This window comes from Phocoena phocoena, chromosome 15 (genome assembly GCF_963924675.1).
Source record: "Phocoena phocoena chromosome 15, mPhoPho1.1, whole genome shotgun sequence".
Taxonomy (NCBI): domain Eukaryota; kingdom Metazoa; phylum Chordata; class Mammalia; order Artiodactyla; family Phocoenidae; genus Phocoena; species Phocoena phocoena.
In genome coordinates, this window is record NC_089233.1 from 81,443,858 (window position 1) to 81,460,451 (window position 16,594).

The window sequence follows — 16,594 nt, forward strand, 5'->3', positions numbered from 1 at the left end:
CTGCTTGACCCCTCTGCCCCCTGGAAGCTCCACGTCTGCTCCTGGGCACCTTCCAGATGTCCAATGCCTCCTTCTCCGGGAAGCCTTACTGATCACTCCTCGCCCAACACAATTCATGATGCTGTCCTCCCCTGGCTATCTGTTCTCTGCCCATCAGGCCCATCCAACTCGAAGCTCCCTAAGGGCAGGGACCATTTCCAAACCACCCACCTACATAACCTGGCAGAGTAGAGGGCAGATCGTAGATGTTCAAAAAGTATTTGAGGGAGGGAGGGAGGAAGGGAGGGAGAAAGGGAAGGAATGAGAAGACAGACATGGGAGAACAGTCAGTAATTATTAATGTAATTTGTGATGATAATAGCCAACACCAGGATGGGCCTGCTCTGAGCCTGGCGCTATTCCATGCATTTCACATGTGTTAATGCATTTAATCCTCACCGCGAGTCCCCATCTTACATGTGCAGAGGCTGAGGCTCAAGTGAAGTAACTTGACCAGTGTCCACAGAAAGCAAGCGGTATGGCTCAAGCTTGAACCTGGGCTTCACTCCAGAGTTCATGCTCTCAGCCTCCAGGAAGGAGGCCCTAGATGTCCATCGCATAGGGGAAAGGACACCCCCTCCGCAGGGAATACAAGGCAGCCGCTTAAAGAAGGATTTCCGTATTTACTGACATGGACAGGTGTCCTTGATGGGACACTGGGTGAAAAAAAGCAAATGAAGGACACGTGTTATAATCCCATTTTTTGGGAAAACATCAGAGAAAACAACAGCCAGATGTGATTGTTCACACACAGAAACGTGGCTGGAAGGACACACAAACCTGGCTGATGCTGGCTACTGCTGGGAGGGCTTCCCGGGTCTCGCTCCAGGCTCTAGGCACACGGAACTCTCCCTCGAGACCTAGCAGGCTGCTCTATCCACAGTCCCAGAGCCCCAACTCCCCAGCCCCTTACTCGGCTTCCGCGTTGCATTTGCTGCTACCTGACGCCAGAGGGCACACTTATTTGTTTGATGCCCGTCTCTGTAAGGGTAAGAATAAATTGAAAAAGAAAAAAGTTGATTCTCCCTGGTGCAAAAAAAGAGGAGAACCTTCGCATTCCCACTCTCCTTTTCTTAGAGCATGTGATTCTTTCTCTGCCCCTTTGAGATGTATGTAAATCTTTTTAAAGGCGAAATAAGCCGCTTGCAGGTTTTTAAAACCCAGGAATGTGTTAAGAGTCTGAGAGCTGTCTCCTTGAAATGTAAACATCAAGGAAGATAGCAGCCTATCTCCTAGGCCAGGTGAGGGTTTAACTTCGGTGACGAGCTCTGTGCTATAATTACATGTTTGTCACAGAGGCACGGGAAGTGTATTATTCCTTGGGATAAAGACAATTAGCAAGTACAAACGAGGGTGAACTATGTGTGACAGACGGTGCTGTCAAGTCCTCTTACCTGAGAACTAGTTATTTTTTGTCTTTGGATGAAGCATCTGCTCAGCTGCATAAAACAAGGTGCTTGCTTCCCGTCTCTGAGACCTCTTTAGTGAATTGCCCGAGATCTGCATCACGTTCTAGCTTAATGTTTACTCAATAATGAAATTCTTTTCTTTCTCTTCTCCTTTTGTGGAAAGGTTTTCTGTCAGCAGATTTTGTTTTGAATTCTCCCCCACCACCCCTCCCCGCTGGCTTGTCTTCCCCAGTAGACCATAAGCTCTGGGATACCTTGTCTTCCTACTTCACGGCTGTGTGCCCGGCACTGAGGAGGTGCTTAAAATAAAATGAATAAAAGAATAAATGAATGAATGAATAAAAGAAGTTGCTGGCTGTGTCCTTTGAGTTTTCTTTTTTTTTTCATTTTTTACAATGATCAAATGTTACCTATGACAATAATTTTGCTAAAAAACAATTAAACTTTTAAAGACTCCACAGTTGTGCATACAAAAGGCAGCCACTGGTTTGCTTAACAGATATTGATTTTATTTCCTGTTAATCCCCATGCTTCTCAGGCATGAGTCAGCCGTCTTTAAATCATTATTACCAAGTACTTAAGACATTCTTATTAGCAACATATTGAGACATCGAACGAACGAGAAAATCTTCCAACATCATAGTTCCAGCTAATCCAGATCCTTCCCGAGTACCGAGAAGTGATCGTTTCTATCTCCAAGGCAGTCGAGAGGAGATTCTTGGAAAACCATATCACCACGCTCCTCCTCAACAAGCTGCCGCTTTTCTTGGTGGTGGTTTTACAAGTAGCATCTCTCTCCCTGAGTGGCCTCACTGGACCGCACAGCTCGGGTTCTACGCCCTGTGCCCCCCACCCCGAAGCTTTTATTGGTGTCCAGTTCACACCATTCATACTCTTCTCAGAACGAATGAATGAAAAGGAACAAGAATAATAATGGCCACTGTGCTCACCACGATCAGCTTTCGGGAAGGCACTGCATGTGCTGGTCCCTGTGCCGAGCACACACGTGCATGAAATTTCTCTTATTCTTCACAGCAATCTTGTGATATGGTGCTATTATTATTCCCATCTTACAGATGAGAAAACTGAGGTCCCAAGATGTTGAGTGACTTGACCCGGCACACGGTCAGTGCACCATAATGGGGGGACACACCCCCAGGCAATCTGACCCCAAAGCCCTAGCTCTGGGCCCCAAGCCATAAAACACCATTTGTTTCAAAGCGTTGGACTAATCTTCTACCTTATTTGTGGAAACAAGAGAAAACCCAGCCAGGCAGTAACCTGAGGCAGGAGGAACCCGAATTCCTCTTAATAACTCACATTTTCTGAGCTCCTGCCATCAGCCAGGCACTAGGCACAGCACTCAAAAGGTGTCATCCCGGGCTTCCCTGGTAGCGCAGTGGTTGGGAGTCCGCCTGCCGATGCAGGGGACGCAGGTTTGTGCCCCGGTCCAGGAGGATCCCACATGCCGCGGAGCGGCTGGGCCCGTGAGCCATGGCCACTGAGCCTGCGCGTCCGGAGCCTGTGCTCTGCAACGGGAGAGGCCACAACAGTGAGAGGCCCGTGTACCGCAAAAAAAAAAGGTGTCATCCCACTTAAGCCTCACACCAAATTAAGGGAGGTTCATTCACTGTCCACATCCCAGAGGTGAAGCCTGAGAAACACAGAGAGGTGTCGTGACTTGCCAAGGTGCCACAGTCAGTCAGTGGCTGAGGTGGAATCATATCCAGGTTTCTCCGCCTCCACGGCCCATGTTCTTACTGACGATTTTTCCCCCAAATGAGGAAGAAAAGCAGAGATGATGATCCAATGTCAGCCCAAGTTCAGACAAGGACAGAGCTCCCACAGGGTGGGCCACGAGGAGAAAGAGGTCGCTCGGAAGTGGGTGGTGGCAGCTACCGCCGGTGACATTCTCCACGCCCCCCTTGGTGCCTAGCAGAGCCCCGAGCACGACGCGGATGCTGAATTAAAAGTGACTGAACAACTGAAAGCGAATGCACCTCTTCCTGCAGAGACCTACAGCGCGTGCCTCCATGGTTCCCAGTTCAGACGTGGTCTGTGGGGCGTGGAAGCCCGTTTTCTCCTCAGCCCTCCTCCTCCCTTCGTTGTGCCCCACAGGCCATCTATGTCATGATGGAGGGAAGGAGGGTGGAGAGTGAAGCCTTTGTGGGGACTGATACCATGCCCGTCGTGCACACATGGGATTGCTCTTCATTTTTTCAGGAAGTCACAGACACATGTGTCGTTATTCCCATATCACAGGAAAAGAAAGCTGAGGTTAAAGCAGGTTACATACTTTCCTTGGGGCCGCAAGGCTAGTGTCACGAGCTCCCAAACTCCACCCTGACCCGTTTGCCTCCGAAGACCCTGCCTCACAGAGGGAGAAGAATCAGTAGGTGCCACACGATGGAAGAAAATGTGCACACGTGGTCAGCACCCAGTAAGTGCGTGTTGATAAGTGAATGGTGAGACTCTTTCAAGGAGAGGGTTACTAACAGGATCTACTGCTACAAGATGTCACTAACGATAGTTCAAGTTATAATAGAGAAAAAACTGGAAATCACGAATATATTTATTATAACCCCTATTAGTCAGCTCGGGCTCCCATAACAAAATACCACAAACCGGGTGGCTTAAACAACAGAAATTTATTTTCTCACAGTTCTGGAGGCTGAAAGTCCAAGATCAGGGTGCCAACGAGGTCCAGTTCTTGTGAGCATCCTCTTCCTGGCTTGCTGATTGCTTCTTGCTGTGTCCTCACGTGGCAGAGAGAAAGAGTTCTGGTGTCTCTTCCACTTCTGATAAGGGCACTAATCCCATCATGAGGAACCCACCCTTATGACCTAATCTAACCGTATTTACCTCCTAACGGGCCCATCTCTAAACACGATCATACTGAGAATTAGTGCTTTAACATGTGAATTTGGGGGGAAACACAAACATTCAGTCCATAACACCCATTACCAGGACACTGGATTAAATAAATCATGGAGCACCTATACTATAGAATGCTCTGCAGCTTCTAAATAATAATATTGCACAATTACGGTTTCAACAGGAAAGACATTAGTGACAGATGAAGTGAAAAAGTCACATTATGATGCATATATACAACATCACCCCATTTCTACCAATACTAGGGGTGTGGGGTACTTTGGCAAGATCTGGATCTCACACCCATACCCTGACCAGAGAGCCACCAACCATTGAGATTGGACAGCTTCATACAAACTACAATAGGGAGGGAGGGGCATCTCCAATAGAAAGAGGGAGCTGGGCAGACAAAATAGACAGAAACGCCAGCCACACTGCCACGTCTTGAGTCCTCACTGTGCCATGCCCGGTTCTACAGGCACTGAAATATATTATCTCCTTTAACTTTCACAGTAACCCTTTGAGATGGGTATTATTACTCTCACTTCTTGCAAGTGAGGAAACAAGGGACTTAGATCGTTGGAGTCACTTAACAAAGATTCTAAACAGGGCCTGCACCACACCAAAGCTGTGATGTTAACCAACAAATCATGAAACCACAAAGCCTTACTTTTACTGCATCGCCCACTGCTGGCACACAGCAGGTGTTCAGAATGATGAATGCTGATTGGAAATGAACAGAGAGGAGGCAAGAAGTGATGTATGGGCACGGGTAGTTGGATTTGCTTTGGGAAAAGGGACAGAAACAGGAGGTGGGGAATGGTGGAGGGAAACAGGGATGTGGGCTGGAGCCATCAGTTAAGACTCAGGCTTCCCCTGAGAAGTAAGAGGCCAAGGTATGTGCCAGGAGAGAAGTCATCAGGGCAGGAAGGAGGACTCCAGGTGAGCAGAAACAGTTTAGAGCAGACACTGCAGAATCTGACAGAGAAAGAGAACTGGAAGAGAACTGTTCTCGTCCTCAGGAAGACTCAGGTACAACCAGAGAATACGTAATGGGAGAAAACGTGGCAATGTGTCCCAAACACTGTTCACTTTCTATTTTATCACAGTTTATCTGCTTGTGCTCCAGAATCTACCTTCCCACATTCTTATAGAAAGGAGCCACAGTGAGTAACCCCGAGGCCCTGGACCCCTGAGCAGATTAACCATGGTTCCCTTGGAAACTGGGAAGAAGTAGTTCCTCCTTTTCCTTCCTCCAGCACCCCGGCCCCCTTTAGGTTTCAGCGCCCTCACACACACACACACACACGCACTGATGTGTGCCCTTTCCCATGGTACACGTGCACTTCCTGTGTGACACTCACCGCTGTGCACAGGCACACAGCCCTGTTGCACTGCCTGGAGTTACCACCCCCGTCCCCCGGCAGCCACCCCCTCTACCTCCCTGCCAGCAGAACCCCGATTGTGTTCAGGAAGACGATGTGCCTACTCTGACCTAAGCCAGGCCTATTTCTTTTGCTGGATCCTCAAATTCCAGACTCCCTTGCAGCTAAGAGTGTCCTGTGACTCAGCTGTAGCCAGTGAGACAGAAGGGGCTTCTCAAGGTGGGGGTGGGGTCCTGAGGTATTGAACTTGGGTACATCGATCCCCATCTCCTTCCAGTGTAGAACGGCTGAACGGCTGGCAGAACGGCTATAATTTCCCTTTGCACCTAGGTTTCTGGATACGAACTCATTTCTGCCAATTGAATGCACTGGCAGAATATTTCGAAGGCAGAAAGGAGGCGGAGGCATCCTCCTGCGGTTTGGGCTGTTTGCTGCTGGTAAACAAGTGTGCGGAGACGTGGGGTTTTCTGCAGCAGAATTCAGGTGTGCAGTCGCCAGCCCACGGGTGTGGACCGTTAGTTGTGGCCGAGGCAGCCGCCTGACTCTGCTTTCTGGCGTCCAGTGATCTGTTCTGTAGAAGCTGGAAAGCAGCTGCAGTGGCAGTTTCCTGATCCTGGGGCCACGGCTCTGGCAGTGTGCTCTAGAATTCATTCATTCCACTGGCCGACCCCTGACACCCACCTAACGGCTTGTGGCTTGTGTCCCCCCTCTTGCCGGCCCGTGTTGCTCTGTCCAGAGAGCCTTTCCTGGGGGGCCAGCCTAATGTCCACTCCTCCAGCTTTTCCAATGGTTTTCCAAGCAACGGTTCCCTGTGGTAAAAAAAAAAAAAAAATTGTTTTTTCTGCTTAAAATAGCAAAGATCTAGAAGCATTCTGGATCCTCTAGTTTGAACCAAAAAATGCTACCGGGGGGTCAGGCATGACAAAAGGATGAGGATAAGAGGCCTCAGGGAAGGTTTCATTTCTGTGAGCCTCAGTTTCTTCTTCTGCAGAATGGAGACCAAAGATTATTATCTTTATTACAGTTAATGGTTGACTACCGTGGTAGATTGCATTTCCCAAACATGGTCACGACAACATTTCCCATTCCACAAGCCCTTCCACACGTGACCTTGTCACTTCCCGTCAAGTCGGAGGAATCTGACCCCCTCACTCCTGAATCAGGGCTGGGCTGGCCTCTCACTCGCTTGTAACCAACAGGACGAGTCAGGATCCGCCGGCTAGAACTCGCCGGCTGTCAGAAGGCGTGCGCGTCTCCAGCCCCGCCCATTTCTCGCGGGGCTTCAGCTCCGGCCCCGCCCCGGCCGCGCGGGGCTGCAGCCCCGCCCTCGCCGCTCAGGCGGCGGAGGGGCGGGGGTCGGTGGGCGGGGCCAAGGACGGCGCGCGGCCCCGGCCCCACCCCGCCGCTCCGGGCTCGGGCTCCCGCGGGCCCCGCCCACCGCGCTGCTCCCTCTGCTGTCCGCTGTGCGGGCAGCGACGCAGGGCTGAGTACCATGGCCGGGCTGCTGGCGCTGCTGTGCCCCACGGGCAGGATGGGCGCCCGGGTCCGGTCTCGCGCCACCTGGCTCCTGGGCGCTGCCGCCCCCCGCGCCCCACCGCCCTTGTTTCTGCCGCTGCTCGGGACCGGGCTGGACGCCCCGCTGCTGCGCGCGGCCCGCGGGAACTGCCACGGCCGCCAGGTAAGCCTCCCCGCCCCCACCCCGAACCCCGCGCGCCCCGATCGTCGGCCCATCTCCGCCGAAGGAGAGCCTGACTCGCGCAGCTGCCCGAGACCGAGCACCGCCAGGGTCCCCAGGCCTCAGATCTCTACGAGTCAAAGAAGCGAGTTCCCAGTTCACAGCAGGGGAAACTGAGGCTCAGGGAGGTGTGGTGACTGGCCAAGGTCACAACCTCCAGGTGATCCCAGCATCCCAAAGCGTCAGGCTGTACTGTGGTGGTGGACGGGAGGATTGGAGATGGGGCCTGGGCTTGGTATCGACGTTCTCACTGGGCGGTAGAGTTGTTCCCTTTGAAGTCGCGCCGGGGCTTCCTCCCTGGGCCGAGGAGAAAGGCTTGGTGGGTGCTGCGGTCTCTAACACCCCCCCAACACTTGCTGCCACTCCCTTTTTATCTAACCTAGAGGGCAGGCCTCCCTGTCAGACTGCAGGCAGGACGCGCGCAAGAAACCCAGTGTTACTTCATTGCGTCAATATTTCACTTCGGTTGCTTCTGTGTATGCTAACTGAAAACGGGTTTCCACTCAGAATGGTAATGCAGACTGTCCCTTTTTGAAAGTTTTGAAGTGGGTCTTCTTAAAGAAAAAAGGTGGTAAGCAGTGAAGTCTGGAGATCCAGAGCTAACAAGTTGGGACAAGCAGTGCCTGGAGCTTTGCACCTTTGGTCCCTTTGCCTGCCTGCATCCACTCACCAGCGGTGCAGCCCTACCCCAAGTGCTGAAGGCCTCTGAGCCTGTTTGCTGACCTTGCAGGCTTTTAAAATAGCACCTTCCCAACAATAGTTTGGGGAACAGTTCCATGAGCTGATGTGGGCCTCAACATGGTGCCACCGGGAGCCAGTGCTTCCTGAATGTTGCATAGGCATGACCTTACCATGCTTCTGCCACAGGTGGAGAAACTTCCTTCCCTGCCTTCTGCTCCCCCATCGGACAGGTGGTAGATCTTGTCTCTGCCTCCTGAGCCCAGTTAGGGGGTCCTCATGCGTCTGGCACCCTCCGCGCACACCCAGCTGTCTCCTGGTGATTCTCTGTGGATCAGCCCAGCTGTCCCTTCCTCCCGGAAGCCTTCCCTGACCACCAGTGATACCTTGGGTGTCTCCACTGGCCCCCTCCTCAGCCCCATGGGTGTGCATCTTCTATGCACTTATCGTATGGAATGTCCTCCTGACTTGCTGGTCTGTCTCGTGAGCCTGGCACTGGCAGGTGTGTGTGTGTGTGTGTGTGTACTGCTCCCCCACCCCATATTTATTAAAGTAAGAAGGCTGTATTAGAAGGGTCAGGAAGGTTTGAGGAATGAGCCAAAAATTGCTCACAAGTTCAGATTGTTTAGAGTGACACCTGTTTTCATTCATGCAATAAGTAATATTAATAATAAACACTATATTGTGTTTACTTTGTAGCGGGCACTGTTCTGAGTACTTTGAAAATATTAATTCATGTAATCCTCACAACAACCCTGTGACGTAAGCAATACTGTCATCCCCCCCGCTTAAGCCCAGAGAGGTTGAGTAACTTTCTGAGAATCACACAGAGGTTACCTGTCAGAACTGGGACCCAAACCGGTCTCGTTCCAAGGCTTCTGCCCTCAACAGCTGTGCTGTGTTCCTCACTTATTCGTGAGTGTCTGCACTGTGCTAGGCACTGCTCTAAGGCGGGGGATGGGGGGGATAGAGCAATGAACAAAACAGACATAACCCACCCTCAGGGAGCCTGATGTCTAGTGGGAGGGGAGGGACAATAAACAGAAAAGGAAAATATCAGGCTTGTTGATGTGAGAGGTGCTACTGAGAAATGCCAAGAGGGGAGGGAGGGTGCAGATGGGCAGGGCTGCAGGGAGGGATGCTGCCAGTTTAATAAATAAGGTCATCAGGGAAGGGCTCCCTGAAAAGGCAGCATGTGAGGGAGAACTGGGAGGTAGGACACTGGGGCTCAGAGAGCCATCTGCAGGTATATGAAAGCACTGATCTAAGAACAGACACGGGGGAGGTAGATGTTGTCTGCATCCAGGGCAGCGACTAAGGATACATCACAGGTTCTTAAGGTGATATTTCACGAAGAAATGAATGTCTGAAAAGTTTCCATTCCTTGCATGTCATCGCCTCATAAATTCCTTTATTTCAGTCTCTTTATTCTCCTCCAGGGTTAGGAAGAAAAATGCATGACCCACAATGATTAAAGAGATTTCCAGGATAAAAGGAAGAAAATTGTCCATATAAGCTTCTAACTCTAGAAAGTTAAAAACTAACTGCAGCACTGGCTAACAGGAAATTGTCTGTTGTTGTCTGAAAATTTTGTCCCTCCCATTGTCTTGCAGTAGATACTGGTTATTCTGTAGCTGGAAGTCTGGCTGCCTTTTTATTTTTTAAGGAATAACTTTTTTTAATATTTATTTATTAATATATTTTTGGCTGTGTTGGGTCTTCGTTTCTGTGCGAGGGCTTTCTCTAGTTGCGGCGAGCGGGGGCCACTCTTCATCACGGTGTGCGGGCCTCTCACTATCGCGGCCTCTCTCTCTTGTTGCGGAGCACAGGCTCGAGACGCACAGGCTCAGTAGTTGTGGCTCACGGGCCCACGTGCTCCGCGGCATGCGGGATCTTCCCAGACCAGGGCTCGAACCCGTGTCCCCTGCATTGGCAGGCAGATTCTCAACCACTGCGCCACCAGGGAAGCCCTGGCTGCCTTTTTTTCTTTTCTGGCCAAAAGGCCTTTTGCCAAAATAGAGGTCGTACAGAAAAGGGCTCTCGAAAGAAAGAGAGAGAGACAGTTCCACCCGGTCCTGGCAAGTAGACAGAGGGGACATAATGAAGTCTGGTTGGGCCAGATGTCCAGGGTGGGAAGTGAAAGGGGCTTTCACCCGTCATCAGCCTCAGGACGTTGTTTGGCTCTTGGAACCGGGGTTTGTCCACTGCTCCTCCTATCAGGGCCTGGCAGATCTCCCATCCGGGGCACTTCATCCGCAGCCAAAAGGCGGGTGGGGAGCTGTTTATCAGAAGGAGCCTGAGCTCCCAGCGGCCATTCTGGCTGCTGGGTGTCAGAGAACAGGGAGGGCGCGGTGCTGGCCCAACCGAAGGGTACTGGTGACAGTTTTCCTTCTCCCCTCCAGAGCCTTGACGTTCTGGAACAGGCTCTTCCTTGAGGAATGAATGTTCAGCTCTTGGGGGACATGAAGGGGAGCCTGCAGCACAGAACTCAGTCTGGGCGCCGCCAGCCAGCTCATAGCTTTGCCCCAAACCTTGGTCTCCCATCTGTCAAAGTGGGAGCGACAGAGGTGCCCACGTCGTGGGGTTGTGAGGGTTTTTATGGGATGGCGCCTTTAAAGTGCTAAGCCCGGTACCTGGCTCAATAGAAGGGGCTTCTCTTGAGGACACTGGTGGTTTTCCTAAAACCTTTCAAAAAACGTTATGCTTTCCTGCCTATCAGAACCAGCCTCTGGGACCCCATAAATGGATACTGGATTTTAGTAGGCACTCCCCATTTTTTAAGTGTTTGTTTTCTTAAGTCTGAAAAAAGCCCGCAGAAGTCAAAGCTAAAGGCAGAGAGGAGATACAGTTCGTCTCCCGCCTTAGGACCTTAACACTTAATTCCCAGGGACTGAGCAGCCTTTAATGAAACAGATTTAATTTTAATTGAAGCTTTAATTTAAAGCTTCCAGGTGTTTGGGGGTTTTGTTTGGTTTTTTTTAATTTTTTTTCAGTCCCAACTGCAGTTTGGGAACAAAAGAGATGCTCTTTCAGTTGGGAGGTAATGAAAAGACTCCTCAACTAATAAATCTGAGTTTTGTGCCGACTCTTTTGGGAGCAGGGGCAAGTGAGTAGCTGCTGTGTATGATTAAAAATCAAGGATGATTCTGGGAAAGGTTTTTCTTTGGCTACGCTGCGTGGCTTGTGAGATCTTAGTTCCCTGACCAGGGATTGAACTCGTGCCCTCGGCAGTGAAAGCGCAGGGTCCTAACTACTAGACCACCAGGGAATTCCCAATTCTGGGCAAGTTTTAATCCAAGACTGAATTCCACCCCCTCCTCGCCGTGCGTGGAATGTGGCCCTTCACTGAGCCTTACTTAGTTCTTTTGGGGACAGTAGGAGAGTCTGCTTTTGTGCCTTCTTATCTTCTACGTACGTGCAGCAGCCACGGTTTATCTTCCGTTCTGGCAGCTGGTCCAGAGCCAAGCCCTCCTGTCCAGCATGAAACCAAGCTGAGAGGCTGCCCCAGGGGTTACCAGACACAACAGGGCTCCAGACACTGCAGACATTCTTTGTAGGGCAAAATGTACTGTGGCTCCCAGCTTGCCCCAAAGAGTAAATTTTAGAATCTGTACTTTGTATTTCAGTTGAATCAAATTCTGCTTCATAAAAAGGAATGAAGGTTGATACCTGCTACAACGTGGATGAACCGTGAAAACACGTTGATAAGTGAAAAAAGCTGCCGTAGTCTGTTCGGGCTGCTATAACACCATAGACTGGGCAGCTTAAACGGCAGACATTCATTTCTCACAGTCCTGGAGTCAAGAAGTCCAAGGTCAAGACACGCGCAGATTCAGTGTCTGGTGAGGGCCTGCTTCCGAGTTCATAGCCAGCCGTCTTCTGTCTTCTTGCCATGTCCTCACATGGTAGAAGGTTCAAGGGAGCGCTCTGGGGTCTCTTTTACAAGGGCCCTGATCCCATTCGTGAGGGCTCCACCCTCATGACCTAGTCACCTCCCACCTCCAAATACCATCCTGGTGGGGATTCGGTTTCAACATACGAATTTGGGGCGGGGTAGGGTTTCCACAAACATTGAGTCTGTAGCAGAAGCCAGTCACAAAAGGCCCCATGCTGTATGGCCCCGTTTACATGAAACGTCCAAAAAGGGCAAATCCATAGACAGAAAGGAGTTTCGTGTTTGCCTTTCCCCATCAGGACGGGGCAGAGAGGAGTGGGGAGTGACTGCTAATTGGGTGACAAAAATGTTCCAAAATTAGATCCTTGTGATGGTTGCACAACTGCAAACACACATAAACCATCTGACTGTACGTTTTAAACCTTAAGGTGGACTTTATGGCCTGTAATCTATATACCAGCAAAACTGTTACCAAAGTGGGTGGACCTCCCTGGGGAGGAGGAAGAAACGCACGCGGGGCGTTAGGTGGTGACGGCCCGAGGGAGGGAACTGCACAGGAACAGCTGTGTGAGGGTCTCGGTTTTAAAGAGGGTGCTCCAGGAGGGCCTCCCTGAGGTGATGTCGGAATAAAGACCTGGAGGCGGGGCTATGAGGACGTCTGGGGAAAAGCATTCAGGCAGAGGGAGCAGCAGATGCCAAGGCCAGGAGCGGTCCTGGCCTGGCCTGCTTAGAGCAGCAAGAAGGCCACGTGGCCCAAATGGGTAGCAGGAAGGAGAATGGGGGTAGGGGGCGGCGGGCCTGGAGGGCTGAGGGGCTGGTGCTTCCAGGAGGCCTCTGACGGGGGTGGTGCTGTAATCCCACCTCGGTTTTTACAGGCTCCCTCTGGCCACTGTGTTGAGTGGTCAAGGGTGGGATTGGGGGACCAGCTGGGAGGGAGGCCATCACAGTAACCCAGGGGAGAGATGAGGGGCCTGGGCCAGGTGGTCCTGAAGCAGCGTTCCCTAAACCCACCTAGGCTGGCACCGCTCAGCGCCCCTCCGGTCAGTAGCCCTGTCTGCTGCTCTGTAGGGTCAGCCCCTCATGGGAGACCTGCGAGGTCAGGCCCCGGGCCCCTGGGTGGCCCCTGGTCTCTCATGTTCCTGCCTACAGCCCGGGCAAGAGTAGCTCGGGAGGTCTGGTCCGAGTGCCGTCAAAAGAAAGAAAACAGCCCAGGAGGCCGACTGCAGTGGGCCCGGTGGAGGGCGGGGCAGTGGATTCTGATGGGCAGACACCGTCACGTCCTGAGGATGGAAGGGCGGGGGTGGGCCACCAGGGCTGCTGGCTTAGGGGACAGCATGGATGAGCACGAGGGATGGAGGACACAGTGCGGGCCTGGCGTGCGATGGGGGGACGAGGCTTGGGTGGGCAAGCCTCCAGAAGTATCTGAGGAGGAAGGGGACCTGCTGCACTTAGAACTCTTTATCAGGGAGTTCCCTGGCAGTCCAGTGGTTAGGACTCCGTGATTTCAGTGCCGAGGGAGCGGGTTTAATCCCTGGACGGGGAACTAAGATCCCAAGGCACAGCTGTGTGGCGTAGCCAAAAAAGTAAAAACTCTTGATCACATCCTAGTACCTGTGCATGCAATCCAGCTCGACCCCTAATACACCGGGCAGAGATGGTCCCTTCACCCTCCCGGTGCTAGGAGCCGGGCAAGACGACCAGGTCCCTGCTCCCTGGAACCACACATTCCGGGCCTCTGGCCAACAGCAAACAAGCGAAGAACGGAATGCTTACATACATGTATTTGTTATATTTGTTACATTATAAGCAGGACAACGCCTGAAGATGGAAATCTCAGAGAGGGAAGTAGAGATGTGATAGCATGGCTGCCATTGAGGGCAGGCAGCTGAGGTGGTCAAGGAGGGCCTCTTGGAGGAGGTGACGTTTGTGTTTCCAGCTTAGGAAGTGGCTCACTCCAGTCTGTTGCAAGGCAGGTACATCTGAGAAGCGACTGCCACGTGGAGAGTCTGCTGAGGGCGGGCAGGAGCAGGGCAAGGGGAGGCGAGAGTGTCGAGCAGGTAATTTACCTGGCAACGCTGGCTGATCACTTAGAAGCACCAGGGGAACTGATATCTAATCGCAGTGCCCAGGCCTCACCCCACATCTATGAAATCAGAGGCTGGGCACCTGGGCACAGACAGATGGATCAGCAGCATCCGGGTCCCCTGGGAGCTCTTGAGAAAGGCAGCGTCTGCAGGGAGGCCCCAGACATGCTTGGTCAAAGCTCCCACCTGCCCGCCAGCAGGGGCTCTGAAGCAGGGCAGGGCCGGGAGGAGGACCTGTGCCTCGTTGTGGTTGGAGGCTGCTGCCCTGGGCACCTGTGTCATTTCACTTTTGTCCCTGGGGATGCCACGCTGCATGTCATGTGTCCCCACCCCCCCACCCCCACCGCAGCCTTTGAAGCATGGCTCCACTGCAGCATGTTCTAAAAATACAAGAAAGCAGCCGTCCCGCTGCAAAGTCAGTAGCCGGAGCTGACTGACCCAGATGCTGCCTGTGAGAAGAGCTCTGAGGTCTGTCGTTAGAGCTGAAGAAATCCTTTGATGAAAAAGGCACTCTCCATATTGAGGAGTTTTGTCTCTTTAATCCAAGGTTGTTGTTTTTATTTCTCCCAAACATTCCAAGCCCTGTAGATGCTCAGTAATTGTTAACAAACACCCCACGCAATGAATACTTTCTGTACTAACCCGGCCGCTGCATTTATGGCCCGAGAACTAGCCCTCCCTTTCTCCGTTGAGATCTCAGGGGTAAATCTTGATTCCAGAAGTAGATACGTCACGGCTTCTGCTCCGTTTTATTTCGTACCCACTGTCTTGTAGAGTCTAGCATGGTTGTCACGTCACCACAAACCTGGAGGCATGAAACGACACACATTTATTCTTTGACAGCCCTGGAGGTCAGAAGCCCAAACGGGGTCTCACAGGGCTAAAGTCAGTGTGTGGGCAGGGCTGGTTCCTTCCAGTGGCTCTACGGGAGAATCCATTTCCCGCCTTGTCCAGCTTCTGGAGGTGCTGCACTCCTTGGCTCGTGGCCTTCTCCTCTGTCTTCAGAGCCAGCAGCACAAATCTCTGCAAATCTGACTCTGCTTCCGTCCTCACATCTGCTTCTCTGACCCTCCTGCCCCCCTGTGTCCACTCACAGGACCCTTATGATTAAGGTCCCACTGGTCCCACTCAGAAAATCCCAGATGATTTGCCCATCGCAGATCCTTAACTTAATCCCACCTGCAAAATCCTTCTGCCACGTAAGGTAACATATTCACAGGTTCTGGGGACGAGGACCTAGACATCTTAGGGGCCATCGTTCTGCCCATCGTACCGCCCATCGTACCTGGTACCCAGCCCTTCACTGCACTCAGTGGCTTAGCGGGCATTAGCCTCAGCTGACAAAGATAGTAACTTATCTCTCACTGGACAGGAAAGAGCAGAGCGCTGCCTGAATCTGAGACTGTTGATGACCACTAACATCCTTGCTCCTGCCCCAAAGCGTCTCCCCTTCTTTGGCTTGTGCGCAGGACACCAGCAAAATCGCTGTGACAACAGGCGGCAACATCAGCAGTACAGAGGAGAAAAAGCAAAGCAAGTCGCAGCAGCTGAAAAAGATCTTTCAAGAATATGGTGCCGTGGGTGTGTCACTGCACATTGGAATCTCATTAATCTCTTTGGGCATGTTTTACATGGTTGTTTCAAGGTAAGATTTTGACAGTAGTAGATATTTGTTTTTCGCTGTCATCCAAGTGTCTTTGGGAATAAGAACTTTTTTCCTAAGACTTTGTATTCATCTAGCTACTTTCATCACATTTTTAAAAATACTGTAAATGTCATAGCCAAATTGATCGGTTAACTCTATCCCTTTTGTGTTTGTCTGTCTGCCTCTCTCCCCTCCAGTGGTGTGGACATGTCAGCCATCCTGCTTAAACTCGGGTTTAAAGAGTCACTGGTACAGTCGAAAATGGCAGCAGGCACAAGTACTTTCGTGGTGGCCTATGCCATCCACAAGCTGTTCGCACCCGTGAGGATAAGCATTACCTTAGTTTCCGTGCCCCTGATTGTCAGGTATTTTCGGAAAGTGGGAATTTTTAAACCTCCAGCTGCGAAGCCTTGATGAACTCTTCAACTGTGGGCCTGAAAACCTATTTCTTTGAAATGATACATTTTGGACTGGTTTTATGATGTAGGGTTTATGGTGGGGGTGAGGAAGGGGCTAGCTGCTGTCTTCTCGTGAATAGCATTTACTTTTGCCAGCAAAAATTCAGGGTTTCAAATCACTGTAATTTGTTTGCTTTATTCGTTTTGGTAATGCTGTTCATCACAGGGCTTGTCTGCACCATCTACAGTGTCAGCAAAGCATCACCACTGAGTTATCATCTGAAACAGAACTGTCAGCCAGGAAATGTTCCATTCTGGAGGATCACTGGTGAGGGTCTGCCGTGCAGAAAGAAGCCTCAGGGGTTAATCTTTGCTCAAGTTCTTAAAGGGCAGCGATTCACTAAGCTGGTTTTTAAAGTTCCCCTTCCTCCAATGTTTGCTGCCAGGCGGCC

At 51.5% G+C, this 16,594-nt stretch overlaps 1 protein-coding gene across 1 annotated transcript; it reads left to right on the forward strand.

The window, feature by feature from the left end:
- The first annotated feature begins 7,199 nt into the window (after positions 1 to 7,199).
- Positions 7,200 to 16,158, forward strand: FAM210B (family with sequence similarity 210 member B). Its single transcript, XM_065893569.1, has 3 exons — positions 7,200 to 7,385; positions 15,569 to 15,744; positions 15,942 to 16,158. The coding sequence occupies exons 1-3, from the start codon at positions 7,200 to 7,202 to the stop codon at positions 16,156 to 16,158; spliced, it is 579 nt and encodes a 192-aa protein (XP_065749641.1).
- Positions 16,159 to 16,594: the final 436 nt, after the last annotated feature.